This window comes from Capsicum annuum, chromosome 3 (assembly GCF_002878395.1).
Source record: "Capsicum annuum cultivar UCD-10X-F1 chromosome 3, UCD10Xv1.1, whole genome shotgun sequence".
Lineage (NCBI taxonomy): Eukaryota > Viridiplantae > Streptophyta > Magnoliopsida > Solanales > Solanaceae > Capsicum > Capsicum annuum.
The window spans coordinates 251,987,347-252,005,547 of NC_061113.1; the positions used below are offsets into that span (position 1 = coordinate 251,987,347).

The window sequence follows — 18,201 nt, forward strand, 5'->3', positions numbered from 1 at the left end:
ATTAAACTAAGGGCAAAATAAAAAAGATAGATTATCTTTATCTTGATTTTGAATTAAAAAGTAATTTAGGTGAAATATTTTTAGTAAGGTGGATAAGTAATACGAAGGGGGTATACTTTAAAAATTAAAGCTTAACAAATATTATAAAGATAACATTGGGAAAAAAAAAAAATTTTAATTAATCGATAAAAATAAACAATTAAACTACCTAAAAGATAAAACACCTAAAAGGGAAAAAAGATTGTTTGTTGATAAATTTTAAGTCAATTTCAATAGTAGTATTATTTTCAATTTCATAGTTAGATTATTAAGAAGAGTTATCTTAGGTAAAAACAACCATGAAGCAAATGACAATAACACAGAGACACATATGTTTAATAATTGGCTCTCTCATACTAAAATATGTTGTAAAAGAAACGTGCAACATTTATTTAATTGAAGGCACACAAGGTTTTATTATACTTAAAAATCTGCAAAACACAAACAATTGTGAAACACGCGAGGCTTTTCTCTGCGTATATTATATTACACTGAGTACTATGCATATATATATATATATATCTCTTCTAAAGATAGATTATTTTCATTTGCTTTTTCTATGAAGAAGATAGTGGAAAAGTGGAGCCCTCATATGATCAAAGGGCTTCATTCTATCTTCTCCTCTAAAAATTATAAGTAGTACTTCATTATTTATACATAGTTAAATTAACTTTTATATCTATATATATATACATATATTAAATCCCTTTTCACCTTATTTGTGTGTTTTTCATTATTTTTTAACGCCTTTTAGCAAAAAATTTGGCTCTATTATTATTTTGATATTATTATCTTCTTTATCTTTAAAAAGAATAACAATAGCAATACACTGACATTTCACAAAGTGAGGTATGGAAAAAATATATTTCCTCCATTTAAAAGAGCATGATCTACTTTTCTTTTTAATTCGTTTAAAAAAGAATGATCTATTTTGTTTTGACAATACTTTAATTTCAACTTTCCACATGGCATATTTAGGATCACAAAATTAAAGGATATTTTAATACATTTAACATAACTTTAATTTAAGATGACACCTTAAACTTTATGTCAAATTAAAATAGGTCATTCTTTTTAAAATGGAGGAAGTAATATATAAAAGTGTTGTTATTACCTTTAAAAGGTAGAAAAATGATTTCTAAAAGACTTTTGACTTAAGTAACACAAATTAAAATAATAGTTAAAAGAAAAGTAAGTGGTGGAGAGAAACATGATTTTAATAGCAAAGCAGTGTGATGTATCAACCAGCTAAACAAGAGATTAAGCTAATACGACGACAGTCACTGTGCTCTACACTACCAAGGAGCCAAATACATAATGAACTTTATCTTATAAAAGAAAAAGAAAAGAAAAAAAGTGTCTGGATTAGCAATTTACCTACTGGCAAAGGAAAGTAGCAAGAAATGGGGCCTCTCATTCTATCTCCAACAACTGAGAGAAAGAGAGAGAGGAGCTATACCAACTAAACAACTATTCGATGGAGTTACTGATAACCCAATAGTGCCACTGCCCCCTCAATCTCTTTCATTGAATAACATGTCTTCTTCACTAACTCCATTTTATCAACTTCACAAAACTCACCACTTATAAATCATCTGTGTAGTACTGTTAACCCAAACAACTCCTTCCCTCTTTCACATTTCTTTTTTTTTTTTTTTTTTCTTCTTCTGTCATTTTGGCAGCTTTCCATTTTGTATTTTTACTTAGTATATTGGTGTGTTGGACCACTTATTTTTTATCACTCACAACCAACTGTACTACTTTTCTACCTATAGCTCTCCCCTCCCTCTTTGCTTCCACTGAGGGGGCAAGTATTTAACTTGTCTACTTACTTCTTGAGTGCTCCTTGATTGCAAACAGTTATTATGGCCTTCCCCTCATATTCTGACTCGTCCTTTCTTTTATGGTGTTTAATCACTGTGTTTTCAAGAATATCTCTGTATTAACTTTTACTCTTCTTCACTTTGGTTAATGCTAAATTTACTTGTTTTTCTGGTGAAGAAATCTGCTTACACTGGTCATGACCAGATTTTCTTGACTTGGTTGTTCAAGTGTATTTTGTGTTATGGAGTGAAGCAGCACATTGGGTAGGCTGGTTCCCTTGAAATTGTGGAAAGGATAATTAAGTTAAAAGAGGAAAAAATGGAGTCTTGGAGTTATTTCTCAGGGGGAAAGGGTTTTGTATCAGATGAATCAGTTTCTGGGAAAAATGGAGTTATGGGTTGGGAATTGAAGACCCCAAGTAGCTATGGAAGTACTGTGATATGTTCAAGTCAACACGGTAGTGATAATCCAATATTTCAAGAATTGGGTTCTCCAAATCTGATGAGGAAACCAATGTTTAGTGACCAAATGAGAGGTGTTGGCAACATTTTTGGTTCAGTGGCAGGTGCATTTTCTGGTGAAGATAAGTCTAGTTCAATTTCTAGAGACACATCACTTATTGATTTGAAACTTGGAAGGTTTCCTGATCATGTAGATGCAAATATCTTCAAGTCCCCTAAGAGTATGCCTAGTTTCACTACTGCTGAGTCCATTGTCCCAGCTAAAAGAATGAGAGCTGGAGGTGTGAACTCACACAAACCATTTTGCCAAGTCCAAGGTTGTGGGAAGGATCTTAGTCCCTGTAAGGACTATCATAAGAGGCATAAAGTATGTGAGGTTCACTCAAAGACTGCTAAAGTTATTGTAAATGGCATTGAGCAGAGGTTTTGTCAGCAATGCAGCAGGTACTAGTTGTGTCTACCAAGGCAGAATTCTAAATTTGTTAACACTTTCTATTAATGGACTAGTTGGGGCTAGCTATACTACTTCTCAATATTTGTTCAGATCCATTTTAGTTCTACTTGTGTCTCAAATTTGTGAACTATGTACAATCCCTTTTTGAGCATACTTTTTTAACCTCTGTGAATAATTTGATTGATCATAGCATCTCCATTTGCAAGTTTTATATGTCAGCTGTTGCAGTAAAATATGTTTTCTTTGTAGCTCATGTAAATCAGTCTTTGCTACTTTTCTTAGGTTTCATCTACTGGCTGAGTTTGATGATGGCAAACGGAGCTGCAGGAAACGTCTTGCAGGTCATAATGAGCGCCGAAGGAAGCCCCATACTGGTACGCACTCGGGCTACTAGCTGTTTCAGTCATTTGCTATCAAAGTAGTCCTTAATTTTGCATATTATAGTTCCCCTCTCTGAAACGAAACTCGCCAGAGATGCATAACTACTAGTTTTCTTGACTATTTCCTGTAATCCATGTTCTATTAGTACATTTTATCACCAAAACTAGCACCAAGAGGGTGCTGAAATCTGTCCATGATTGAAAGACTTGATCTCCTATGTATATTGCAGGGAATCAATCATGTAAAACAAGGTATCAAAATGATCTACATCTTTCACGTTACACCAAAAAGCCAAGGATTATAAACATCTAGAACACTGCTATCATCTAATGTTCTGTTCCTTCCCCACATTCCATACTATGCACATAGGAGCAGTACTCACAGAACTTTCACCTGCTTTTTCATCCTCTTCTTCTCCAGCTAGTGGTAACCTACTTTAGGTTGCTTGGCATTGTTACTCCACTTTCAACATATTGATAAACATACACCACACTGCCAGCATACACAGAAACGCAGAAACATGAGGCTCCCACTATTTTTCACACAATAATATCCGCTGCAAATGATGATCCCCAATCCATGTGTTTTTTCTTGAGTAAGACTTAATGTATGCTAAGAAATCCAAGTGAAACATACCACTTTTGGTGGTGCCTTGTGTTTACTAGATTCTCAAGGCCCCTGATTCTTCCTGCTAGTTCTAAATAGAAAACTCTGACAATTACAGCCATCCTTTTCTGCTTTCCAAATCACAGTATTTGGTTTTGGAGATAGCTCTTGTAGCTGAGCTTAAAATTAAAATTCCTAGTCATAGAAAGTCTCCTGTAATTAAGACCCCATCTACCCCTAGTCCTACTTTCATCGATGGTAGCATCATGCCATTATGTTCTATAATTGCAGTACAGAAGAGGAAAACATCTTTTAAATGTATGTCTTCCAGCCACTAGTATAATTATATTCAATAGAGGGCTGCAGTCTTCTGATTCGATGGTTATAAAAGTCTAGAATGTTGGTTTGTTTGCACAAGATGTGTTGGTCCGAGAAATTATGCATCCTTTTAGATTGTTGTCTTGCTTATTTTAATACCGGGAAAGTGCGTTTTCCAAGCATGCGAATATCGTGTTGTAGTAATAACCTGTTTATTTTGAATATAAAGCAATATTTGTAGACAATTCAGATATTTGGGATCAATGTTTCATGATATAGAATGATTTATACATAAGATTAAGCTATTATGTGATTGGAAGATACTTTACAAAGTGAAAGGCAAGTTTAATAGAACTGTAAGGCCAACATTGCTGAATGTTCAGTCTCTAAAGTTATCCACAAAATGAATGCCCCAGAGATGCAAATGTTAAGATGGATTTGTAATCACATACGTTAGAAGGTGCAAGTAGCACCATATAGAGGATAAAATCAGAGATTGTTGTTTGAGATGGTTTATCCACGTGTTACGTACCGTCTCCAGATGCACTTATTCTTAGGTATGAAAACATGATATTGAAGATGTTAAAAGTGGAAAAGTAGAACTAATCAGATGAAAAGAAGTTGTCTCAAAAGATATCTAATATCTTCATATCCATTTAAATCTAGCAAAAGATAGAAATTAATGGATGTTGAATATCCGTATAGGTGATACTGACTAGAAGACTCTTCGTTTATTAGAGAGATAACCACTAAAGTATTGTTAGAGAAACCAAATGTTAGATATCCTCAAGTACATGATATTGAAATTTTATGGACCTAAATGGAGCATTTATAATAATGAGGATTCATGGATCCGATTCCAACAAGCAGTGCAGGTACTTGTAGGCATGCTTGTCTTTCTCAATACTTTATTTTATATATTGGGCTGTAAAAGATCAAAATTCACTCCTAAAAAACATTGTTGATACACAACATTCGCACAACAATGCTAATCTCACAACTAGTATTTTCGCATAGTACGCCTGCACTTTTTCATTTCGTTTATCATATTTTAATTATATGTGTCACGTCATCTATTATGCAATTCTCCTGAATGACCGACTTGTTATTGAATTGCCAACATTTGGGTGCCACAAATCTTTTAACGAGCTAAATTCAAGTGCATATTGAACATTGTAAGATATGCTTTACTTTTTACCTTATCAAGAGATGATATGCTTAAGCTTTTTACTAATTTATTGCACAAGTTTGTAATCCTTTCATATCATTCTCGTTTGGCATGTTGAATTCAAGAATTTTCATGTTCTTCCAAGTGAATTTTGGACTACAAGGCTTTGATGTTTTTCTATTGTTTGAAAAGTATCCAAAAAAATGAAAATTCATCTGTCCGGTATCATAACATACTCCAGGTTTTGACAGGTACCAGATTTCGTGGAACTTCTTTGGCAACGTCATCCTTTGCATGCCAAGACATACTTGGCGGCCGCTTCCTGCATCAGCCCAAATATGATATGAATGACTGGTATAAGAATGTAAAAGTTGAAGATGGTGTTGATTATAGCCCTCCAATTTCCTTGCCCTTTACAAATGCACAGTTACAACCAAAACCTCTTTTCGCATCATATCATGCCAAGAAAGGGTGTCCTTATGAAGGACTGCCTGCCGTAACAACAAGCAGAATCAACGAGAGTGCCAACTCATCTTTGCATGATATGCGAGGATCAGATTTTGTTTCCCCTTCTCTGTTCCACACCACCTCAGCTGGATCTGAAGTCTTGCATGCTTTGGACACATCTTCCGCCATTCAGGGGCTCTCAGGGATATCAAATTCCAGCAATGCTCTCTCTCTTCTGTCATCTCAATCACAGGGCTCGTCAAATCATTCCAATGTTTTTCCCACTGCCCGCCCCCTGATTCCACCAAGCAATAATTCACATTACAATGTAACTCAAACATCTAAAGAACTCCTGGGACTTGGTCCTCATGGCTCAGCAGGTAGAATGTCCCATACATTCAATTCATCTGGGGTCAATTCTACAGAAGGTGGACTGGATCAGATACTATTTCCAAGCAACACTTGTGGTATCAATCGCATCATTCAAGGATCAGATTTGGTGAGCCCCAAGAATCAACTTTCTTGTGAAGATGGACCTACTATTGATTTGCTCCAGCTGTCATCACAGCTTCAGCGTGTGGAGCATCAAAGGTTTTCCATGCAAGTGAAGCAGGATAGTAATGCTTTTCCCGGCCTTAGAATCACTTGAGCAGGTAGAAACATGTGCTGTATCACTATCACTGCTTCGCTTAACTCTTTATCACATGTTTCCTTGGGGTGATTATTTTTCTTTTAGCTTAAACAAATTTTAGCCTCGCTGTTGTTTCGACATAAGCCTTTGTAAACTGGACAAAATCACTTTCCTGTCAGGCTACCACATTCTTAAATTTTCACTGACACTTATTTTTCACATTTGTTGGGATTTTCCAGTACATATGCACCTCTATGTTACCTTCTGAAGCTGGACTATGAAGGTGTCAGGTTGATTCCTTATTGTCAACTTTCAATAATGGCTGATCCTATCCTAGTAGACGATGTTCCATATAGACGCAGACGCGTTACCTTCTGTAGATTTTGTAACAATGCGACGAGGATCAAATTGCATTAACTAATCTTGCCTTATTATGTTGCCCTTCTTTCCCTAAACTATACTTTATGTTAGCAGATGCAAATATCTTGATTATTGTCTAAAATTGATGGGCGCTGAACCGCTGAAGTGCGCATCAACTCGCTCAAGAAGCAGACAGCCTTCTCAGTTCTCTGTTTACATTGGTGGGAGCAAGTCTTTGGAATCTTGATGTTCACTACTTCGTTTTATTTTATTTTATTTTTTACCTCATTTGATACTGAGTGACAACTGTTCTGTCTCATTCAATAATGATGTTTTTTCTTCTTTTGGACAATTAACAAAAATAATCATGACTTGGTAGTCTGAGCAAATCTATGTACTAAATATTCACCTTATTCGTTCCTTTGTTTTGGAATAGTTGTTCAATTATCTTAACCTCGTGAACAACGCCGTGAAATGCTTGTAGGCACTAGAAAGAGTGCATGATTTGAAGTCGAGGTTGTCATGAATGTTTGTGACTGACACTCTATGGTTTGAACTCCAAAATGGCAATGGCAAGATCGCCCGTTGATGAACTGCAGATCCATAGTCTGCTAGAGCCCCCTCTAAGAATCTCTGATCACTATTTATATGTTTTGTTATTATTATCAACTTTCAGAATATGTAAATCAAGACAATATAGTTTGAATATAGCTTCTTTGTGTCCCATGAAATTCCCAAAATGTTCGATTTATACCAAATACAGGGGGGAACAGTAGCAACAAAGTTGTTGTAGTATCGTGGTGAGTATTCCCGCCTGTCACCAGGGCGACCCGGGTTCGATCCCCGGCCAACGGTGTCTTGTGTGTGTTGTTTGTTCTCTTTCTTAAAAAAACTACTTTATGACCGTTTTGCTTCAACACTCAATATAACTTTTAATCTGCTGCAGCAGTCTTTTCCATTTGAAAGTTCAAATAAATTCTAGAGATCTATTCGAACTTCAAACCATATAATATAAATAGAAAATAAAATTCATTTTGAAATTAAAATCGGTTGGTGAACTTGCGAATTCATTCAGTCACATTTAATAAATAAACAATCGCATGGTGCCAACAAAATCGATTCTAATTCCCATTTTGTGAATTAACTTATCAACGTGCTGGTGGACATTTATTTTGAATTCGATAGTTTTTTCAAAAACATATTCCCCTCTTTATAGTCTCAAAATTTAAATCAGCTTAAAAACTCTCCTAGTTTCACCCTGTTTTGCCTATCCAGTTAGTTGCCTGTAAAACTAGAGAAATGCCAGCTGTCATATCTTATAGCTGTTGCACAGACATTTAGTTTGGTGATGGCAACAAAGGCATTTTATACTGATTATAACCAACTATTACATGTCTATTTCCTCACTGCTTCAACAATGTTACTACTATTCCTAATTGATTGCCTACTCAATTAATTAGGCGGTCCAATGTGATGATTTTTCTTAAGCCAACCTGTCTTCCCTTTTGACTTTTCCACTCAGAAAAGTTAGCTCTATGCCAAACAAACATCATGGAAATTTTGAGGAACAAAACAACGAAAAGACAAACTTGCTAAGGAATATGCTTCTAAATCCAATAACAGCCTGCTGCCTGTCAAAAATAATAGTAATTTGTTTTGATTAAATTAAATGGCAGAGTCGCATAGATATTGCCCTCAACTCTCTGGACATTAACAAGAAAACAACCTCCTTACTGCAAAATATAATTTAAAAAACTAGAAACAAGAAAATGACAATGTTCTCTATTGATTTTGTCTATTTTGAGCTGCCATTAGGTAGTTTGGCAGATGGATTGAGCTCGTCCCATGCTTCAATCCATGTGACCATGGCATCAGCCAGCTTGTTAAAGTAATCATCCACCTTGCCAAGCTTTGCCTTGACTTGTTTGGAGAGTTCAAGGTAGCATTTTTGGACAGAAGTGCAGTCCTTTGGAAGTGCAACAGATTGGAAGAATGGGATCAACTCCTCTTGCCAGTAAATACCCTTGTATTCTTTCTTCAGGTTCACAAATGGATTGCTGGCTTTGCTGTGCCAGATGTATGGAAGACCTGTCTTCACTCCCAATCCTAAGTGGTCACATATCACCTATCCAAAACGATACAAAATGGTAGGTAGTATTAGAGGCAGACATGGAATGTTAAACTATGAACTCATTGTTTCAAGATCTCAGTAAGTTGGGATTAAAGCTATCAGAAGTTTAAATCATGGATCTGACTCTAGGCAGTAAATGCCGGCCATCGAACTAGTAATACCTTCATGCACCAGCCAGCCCACATGTCATCGTAGCGTCCAATAGGCTGTCCATCACCCATGAGTCCAAAGTACATAGCAGGGCCAATCAGCTCACGGTCGAATGCCAGATTCATGCCACACATGGGGAAGAGGGTTCCCTTTGGGATTGTCATAACAGCATCAACATACCTGAAAAATGACAACACCACAAGGTTAGGGACCGCATTAAGGAGTTAAGATCAAGAATACGAAAACCAGGAAGGCGTTCCTACCTGGTGTTCCTTTCAAGAGGCTTGACGAGCTGGGTAGGTGCATCATAATCAGGAATGTTAAGCCATAGACCATGTGAAACTGCAGTTGGTACACCTTCACGGAGACTGAATGGGTACCCACGGACAAAATCCGCTCCCTCTCTGTAGGGATCATACAAGGTGTTGAAGAAAAATGGACTTGATGGGCACAACAGATTCTTAATGTGCTGTTCAAGTGCATTAATTTCCTTGCCAGTTGGGTCTTTAGCTACCTGCAATGACGAATTAAAAACAAAATACATCCATTAACACCTCATAAACATTGAAATCTAATCAAAAATACATATGAGATCATCTCTCAGTCATTCTCTTCTATTAAATTATATAACTGTATCCGGATTTATATAAACACACTTCACAAATTTGAAACGGTCTAGGGTGAATCCCAGCAATCGGCAATGCTGCAAAATTTACTGTAATGAAGTTGGATAAACTCACAATTAAGAATTCACATCAGATCCAGTATTTATATTAAGAGTAACAAATATCAACATGCTCCAAATCTCTTAAATATAGGTTAAGAAATCCAGAAATCCAGAGTCGTGCCGATAAAATAGGAGCAGAAAATCCAAAGCAGAGAATATCAGCCCACATACTAGATGGGTAACAAAATTCAAATCAAAATCCAATTTTATAGCCCTTAATTTACAACATCAAACCAGAACTTAAAAAACATACAAATAAATCAGCAGATCAAGAACAGATAAGAGCAAAACTAAAAACAATTTCAAAAAAGGAACTTACAAAGCAATCGTCGTCAATGGTGTAGATATACTTCTTCTTCGAGACCATATAACCAAAGCAACGACAAGCAGAGTCCTTGAAAGAGATGCAAGAAGCCTTAGGACCCAAAATCTTGTTAATATCATTACGATTATAGAGCTCATAATCAAACCCTTGAGGGACCTTAATGACCTTTGAAGGATCACCATCTTGGACAATGATAAGATGGTAAGGCTGGAAAAAAGGCCTCCACATCTCCAAGAAATCAAGATTTCTAATAGTGGGAATCACTATGTCAAGTTCATCTTTCAAAACAGGAGTTGAAGGCTTTGCCATTTTTGTGAAAAATAGATGGGAGCGTTTGTGAAGATTTTGTGTAAATAGAGAGGGAGTTTATATAGAGAGCGGAGAAGTAGAATTAGCCTTAATTTAATTAGGATTAGAATTTCTAAACGTTTGCTTTAATTGATGCCCAAAAGTTTTTAAAGTAGTAAATTTTTATGATTTTAATTTTATTTAAAGCAATACTATTAAATGTATAAAATAAAAAAGATATAAAATTTATATTTAAAAAAGAAAAAAGAAAAATTAGCTTTTCGTTAAAAATATTTAGAATTTTACATTAAATTAAAATTTCCATATAAATAAATAAAGTTTTTAGAAACAACATTCAAATTAATTTATTACAACTAAATGGTTGGTATCTTATTAATTAAAGTTACTATTTGCTTTTGAAAATAATAATATTATCATGTGGAGTTAAAATATTTATGTCTTACTTATAATAATAATACATCAAAAAGAACTTGCACATAGAATCTTTTTTAAAAACAAACTTTAGGTTATTAATAGTTTTGTATGTGCATAAATGTATTTAGGATTTCTTATTAAAATTAATTTTAAGTCACTAATTTTATTGAGATATTAATGTCAATGTCATGTTCGTGTATTAAACTTAGGAATTATAAAGCATTGACTCGTCATATAATGTGTTAATTAATTCTTTTCAAGTGTATTTACTTTTGTTTCCCAACGTAACTTGTAGATTAAAAAGAAAAAAATCAATATTACTCATGAAATGTACAATTCTATTGTATTTGAAATAAATGTCGCTTAATTACTCCTTCTATGTTTTCGTTTTAGGTCCACATTGAACTAAAATTATATTTAGTTTCAATTTATTTTAGTATTGTTTTGATATGAAACTTAAGAAAATAAGAAATTATTTTAATTATTAATCCATTTTAACTGGTTATATTATTTTACTTGTTTGTATTAATCTATTGAAGGAAAGTCTTAGATTAACTAGTAAAGTTGTTTTCATGTGGTGAGAAGTTCATGGGTTCAAATTTTGAAAATAGATTCTAACAAAAATGTAAGATAAAGTTGCATTCGGACCCTTCTTTTTTGAACCTTACACATAACAAGCATTTTAATACAGTGAATTACCATTTTATCTATATTACCAATTTTATGTAATTAATAATGTGGAAAAAATTATTTAGTGTTAGTATATTTTATAGGACTTTGGAATGCAATGCATTTTTGAGATCATAAAATTTATTTTAGCAAGTTTAAGAGTATTTTTTTTAAGTAATAAACTTTTTAGCTAAACGTAGCAAATAAATCTGCGACGTTCACGTGAATACTAGATTTGGTTAAGGCGCAATTAAAGCAAAAAAAATAAAAAAATGAAACGTAAAGGGAGGGGTCACGTGCAATGACCGGCATTAGAAAGGGTAATAGAGGTGGACCGACCGGCCGACTTTTTTTGAAAAGTCTTAGTATTAGGCTCTCACAGTTCCATCATTCTCCATGGCCACACCAACTTACTTTTTTTTTGAAGCACACTTGGCAACCTTTCCAATATTCGCCCATCATAATCACCCCCACTTTAAAATTCAATTTTTGAATTTGAATAAAAAGTTGATGCTGTTTTCCAAACCAAGCCCAACTTAGACTCTATGTACTCACAAATTTCAATTGATTGTTGACCTTTTCTAAAGTTTACTATGAAACTTGATAGTCCAATTCTCATCAAGGATCCATTTAGCCATAGATTTCTCAACTAAAATTTTTAGTAAATAGTGTTTCGCTATATAATTTATTATTATTTAGTAAAAAAAAAAAATAGTATTTCAATTAAATTTCATTTTTGAGGAATATTTAAAGATAAAATATGTTCCTCAATGATCAAACAACTTCACCCAAATCTAACCCAGAAATAACTTATCAAAAATATTTTAAAATTTGTGTCCATTGAAAACAGTCTCTCTACTTCTTCGAAGGTAGCGATATGTATTGCGTACATCTTACCCTCCCCAGACCCCACGCCGTGGAAATACACTGAGGTTGTTGTTGTATGTCCAAATGTTAGCTAGTTTTTTTTCTCTTTCGTTTCAAAAGATGTTGTTAGTATTTGTCCTAAATTTCTTATTTATCTGATTTTTTATGATAATTAAAATTATCTTTCTTGATGAAAAAAGGTTTTCCTCAAAAATATCTCTTTTTTTATTAGGTTTATCCTAAACTAAAGTTTTTGACTTCTATGCACAATAAGTCATCAAAAGGTCGTTTGACCAATAATTTCAATAATATATTTTTAGTATCATATTTTTCTTTGTTATTTGATTTATTATCTCTATAATTTATAAATTTTAAACTTTATCATGACACTCTTTTAATTTCAAACCTAATAGATGTTAGTTTTTTTCATCTCTTCTAAACTAGAGAGTTTTTAATTCGAGATGTATGAGATAGAACTTGTTCTAGGTACGATTCGTAGGCGAAACCCCAACCTGGCATTAAAAAAAATAAATCAGGAAATTAACCTAATCATGCAAACATCATGGTAGGTCCAAACGACAAAAAGGATAAATAATGCATTCGAATTAGAAGAATTGAAGAGCAGATGGAAGGAGGCGTGTTTGGTTAACCTATATTTGTTCCTTAGTAGTAATAAGTAGTACTAAAATATTTCCACCGACACCTTATTGTGTGTGTGTGTGTGTGTGTGTTGGGACTTGGGAAGGAGTAGCCACCGACGTAGTAAATATCTTTTTGGAGAAGTATAGTACAAAATCACAAGTGATGCTTTTAAAATTACTCAAAGTAATTTAGGGCGTATTTGAATAAGATTAAAATTGGATCAAATCAGCTTTTAATTTTTTTTTTAATTTTTTTAAGTATTTGATAAAATTAAAAAATAATTAAAAAAAGCTAAAAACTTATTAAAAGGGCAAAAAGTGAGACCCCAATTTTTTATTTTCAATTAAAATTATTTTAGATTTGACAAAACTATTTATCTTTTTACCTTTATATTTTCCTCCAATTTCATAAATACCCTGAACTTGTAGCCCTTAAATATAGTTTTTCTTTCTTTTTCTCTTGTTTGCTTCTCTCCGTCTCTTTCCTCCAATTTCCTATTCATCTTTCTCCTTTGTTTTCAAAGAATCCATTATTATATCTGAGGTTTACATTTTAACTTAGCCAAAGTATTACGAGCTTGCAATATAACAATATAATACTATTTTTATATAAAAAATGTCCTATGTTTTTTATTTTTTAACTTTTTAAAATAAAAAAGTAAATTATATTTATAAATTGACCTCAGATAATCACTTTACGCTAAAAGTGCATTTAAATAGAAATGTTTTTGAATTATTAAAATTAAAAATTATAAATAATTCACCGTACTTATGTTGTTAACAACTTTAAGGATATTTAAGTCATTTTAACAACAAAAAAAATGTTTAGCATCATTTGTTAACCAAACACATCAATAACTTTTTTTAAGTTTCAGCACTTTTATCCAAACACTTATCTACTTAATTTATAAGCAGTTATTTTAAACTTTTAATCAATTAAACTAAAAAGTTTTTTTTTTTAATCTTATCCAAACATGCTCTTGATGTTAATATAATCTTTATCATATTTCTCACCGCATAATTATGAGTATTATTCAGTGACACGTTAAATATGCATATGTATTATTGATAAATCTCCATCATTATTAGTAAAATTTCTTAGCCACCTAAATAGGTGACTTTTAAACCAAAAATTATTTATGAGGAAGGGTAAAAAATACGCAAGCAACTTGATACATAAATTATGTAAAATAGTGATTACAACTAAGTGAATATTATAAATTGAAAAATAATTGAGTTTTACGAATTTGGGAGCATATAATTTCTGTATTTATTGACAAAAATAGATTTTTTTTTTTTTTATATTTACGAAGTTCTCACTCATAATATTTCATGTAGGAATTAAACTTAGTTTTAGAAGGAATTAAGGAGAGAGAAAGATTAAATTTATTAAAGGAACATCAAAGAACCAATTTAGTTCTTCGTAGTTTACGGTTAAAAATATTAATTTTAAGTTAAAATTTCAATTTACGGTACTTATTTGTATTTCTAATATATCAATTTTTCTTCAAATTGTTAGTTGATCTAATTTAATTTGGTTCCTAATTTAATCAAATTGGAAATTTCTAAGATTTTGTCAAAATGTACAACAACAACATACCCGATATATTAATTCTCATATAGTGGGGTTTGGGGAGGGTAGAGTATATGCATACCATACCACTATCTCAGGTGAAGTAGAGAGACTGTTTCCGATAGACCCTCGGCTTGGGACCGATAACAGTATCACCAACACAAAACATAAATGCATATAAACTAGTATAGTATGCAAAACTAACACCACTAGCCACAAGATAATACTACAGTCACAAGATAATACTAAAAATTATCTAACCGAAACTATAGACATCATACAACACCACAAACAAGAAACTTCAGACACAAAAGAACGCTCCCCTACTGTTACCGGCGCACTCCTACCCCTAACCCTCTATCCTAATCCGCGTCCTCCACATAAATATTCTTTAATTTTAATTAAATCAAAAGAATATTTATTCTGACTAGACTAGATATAAAAACTAAAAGTCCAAAAGCATCATATTATAACCGAATGAAGAAAGAAATAAACAATACTCACAAGAAGTTATTATAATATCAATATACATAGGGCCACGTAAAAAAAGATTTGAGAAAAAAAATGAGAATAGAGTGACAATTTATCAACAAAACAGATTTAACGTGCTTCCTTAGTAGAGTGAAAATTTTAGTCACCTATCAAGAAAAGTTAGGCATAACAACATCAAAAAATCAAATCTCTTATGAAGATAACAAAAGCTTATATACTTGCTAAAACATAAATAAAGTACTAAGTTATGTGAATATATAGTAGAATCAAAATATATATCAGCCAAAGAATTAAGTAGTGTAACGCAATAGTCACTATTAAAGTAAACCCTTCGATGGAAACTTCATCCATTTCAAAGCTGAATTCGGTTTATCCTTTCTCTGAATGCACATTTCTAGAAGGTCCTCCCTATATTACAAGATCGTAGTAATATTTGCTTTCCCAAACATTAAAGTATTATGGGTAAAAGATCTATTTAAAAATAAATTGAAAGAAAATATATACAAAAAGTTATATTTTCTTGTCAAAGGCAAATAGTACTCAAAAATGGAATCATACGTGACCAATGATTCAAAATTGAAATTGAATATTTGGGTGAGATTCTCAAAATTGGAGTGTTGAATACATTTCTTTTATTGGGAATAATTTTCGTTCTAGTTAAGATTAGTTATTGTAATTTTTATTCTCTAGTGATTTTTATAATTGGTCTTAATATGTCAATGGACTTTAGTGGACACACATGCGTTGTACACTGGACAAAGATTTATAAAAAAAATTTTGTTAAAAAATTAGAAGTATTGAAGCTAAATAAGTGTGAAAATGTAATTAAAATCATCCTTTATCATTTTAAATACTTTTTCTAGCTCACATTAAATGTATGTACGGCGCATAAGATGCATGTGTGATGCACAAAATACATTCATGACGTACAGATTTTTTTTATTTAATATATTTAATATCTCTTATTAAATTTGAATATAGACAGTAATTTTGTTGAGCTGTCATGTATAAGGATAGACCTAGGAAAAACACATTCATTTTCAAAGGTAAATATTGATATATCCTTTTGAAGTAAGACGTCTGATTGCATGTTTTCAATAGGTTCACTTTGCATTAACTGGTCATTAAAATATTTGATTCCCCCAAACATAACAGTATCAGTTATAAAAAAAGAAAAAATCAATTTTAAAATAAAATCTGTTAGAACACTCAAATGAATATGAAAAATTATATTTTTCTATCAAAGGCAAAAAATATCCACAAATGAAATCATACAGAATCAGTGACTCATAATTGATATTGAATATTTGGGTGAGATTTTGAAAATTGGGGTGTTGAACATCGAGATTTCATTGAGAATAATTCATGTTGTGGTTAAAATTAGTTATTGCAATTCTCATCCTCCAATAATTTTTGTAGCTAGTCTTAACATGTCAGTGGACTCTAATGGAATACATGTACGCAGTACATTGGATCCGAGGTTTATAGTCATTCTTTCCGAATGTCAAAAGTATTAAACCTAAATATAGAAAGTTCATCTCGTCAAAGCATAAAATTTTATCAAATGAACTCTTACTGAAGCCAATTTTTTTTAAAAAACGAAAGAGGTAAAATAGTGTTTGCTCACTCTACACATATTCCCAGAATCCCAGTTGAGTCTTGTTATTTTGGCAACCACATGCGCTAGTGTGACAATTTCTGATCATGTTGTTGTAGAAAGAAGACAGTGAGGCACAATGCATGGGTGTCTAGAGAGTTACTAGTTGTGAATATGTATGGGCAAGTAACATTTCATGTCATTGCAAGAAAAAAGACACAATTGATATGATATATCTTTAAATTTACGAACAAATTACTATTTTTTTCTGCTAATTGATATTAATGTAGTACATAATTAATAAGATGCACGCATGACACACAATTTTTTTAATTAAATATATCACTCTTATTAAATATAAACACTAGAGAAATCACAATATAAGCACTAGAATTTGATAAATGATAAAGCATTCAGGCATAAGACAATTGTCACCATCAAAGATGAACTTTGATTTATTCTTTTGAAGTATGAATTTGATTGCATATTTTCAGAAGAAACGACCTATATTAGCATATTGTTATAAAGTTAGTTCTTCAAAATATAGTAGTATCACTACATATGATTTACCAATAAATTATTACTACATATTCAGAATTTATAACTCACTCTTAACTTACTTAAAGCATGAATGAATCTTTTTTCATCAGATGTCGAAAACTTACTTGATTTCCCCTTCATTGCAGGTCCACTAGTATATCCAGGGCCTGGTGTCTTGAAGGTAAAGTTTTGGAAAAATCGAATTATTTTTTTACTAGTTTCTTCTTGATCAATTCCGAATTAAAATAGGCTAACATTTTTTTTAAAATCTTGAACTCATGAGCTAATTACTCTGCCTTACAACAATTTGCAATTTGTTGGTTATGCTGAATTTCTCACAACAAGTTGATGATGATTGAGTCTCTGTTACAGCAATGAGGCAGATTCCTTTTTAATCTTGAACAGTCACCCTACTTTGCGGTTTGGCTTCTACACTCAAAATTACTTTTTTTATTCATGTACAACTCAATTGTCACTTTAATACTTGAATATGACGGTATTTTGATAATTATATATTGTAACAACGATCTGTTTATTTTAAAGAATATTTTTTTTTTAATCAATTCAATTGTGATAAGCTTAATTGTTTATTTCACCAAAATATTATTTAAGATTTACTCCCTATTTTCATGCTGTTTGAAGAAGTCAAACACCTGTTACCATATATTTAGTCTTGCGTTGTACGCTATTTCTTTTTCTTTTCTAGTTCATCAATATCAATAAAATTTTATATTGAAAATATTTTGTTGTTCATAATTATGATTGTAATTAATCCTACATTGAATTATTTCAACTGTTATAAGTTGCAAATAATATCTCGTACGCCATAAATGCATCTTATGCACTCTACGTGCATCTCATTCGTTTAATAATAATTTGTTAAAAATTATTTGGATAAGTCATGTAACTTATTGCATATAGGAAAAGAAATAGACAAATGATTTGGGCCAACTTCCTACTCAAATATCTGAAATGTGTTATCAAAGTCTTCGTAATTTTACAATATCATTGGTCCAAAGCTTGTTCCGAAGCTAGATATAAGTGAAGAGATTCTCAAAATTGTTAAACGGTTAGTAA

The 18,201-nt window shown here is 32.3% G+C and overlaps 2 protein-coding genes across 2 annotated transcripts; one reads left to right on the forward strand and one right to left on the reverse strand.

Moving 5' to 3' along the window:
• Positions 1–1,700: 1,700 nt before the first annotated feature.
• On the forward strand, positions 1,701–7,138 carry LOC107845548 (squamosa promoter-binding-like protein 6; the record flags this gene model as incomplete). The annotated part of the gene is given in 4 exon segments (XM_047409824.1): positions 1,701–2,768; positions 3,061–3,152; positions 5,503–6,351; positions 6,804–7,138. Coding segments are annotated over 3 exon segments (1,524 nt in total). The 3' UTR covers positions 6,348–6,351; positions 6,804–7,138.
• A 1,179-nt stretch (positions 7,139–8,317) lies between these two features.
• On the reverse strand, positions 8,318–10,484 carry LOC107845431 (probable UDP-arabinopyranose mutase 2). Its single transcript, XM_016689739.2, has 4 exons — positions 10,017–10,484; positions 9,234–9,484; positions 8,982–9,150; positions 8,318–8,814 (listed from the first exon to the last, which is right to left on the reverse strand). The coding sequence occupies exons 1-4, from the start codon at positions 10,329–10,331 to the stop codon at positions 8,485–8,487; spliced, it is 1,065 nt and encodes a 354-aa protein (XP_016545225.1). The 5' UTR covers positions 10,332–10,484; the 3' UTR covers positions 8,318–8,484.
• Between the last annotated feature and the right edge of the window lie 7,717 nt (positions 10,485–18,201).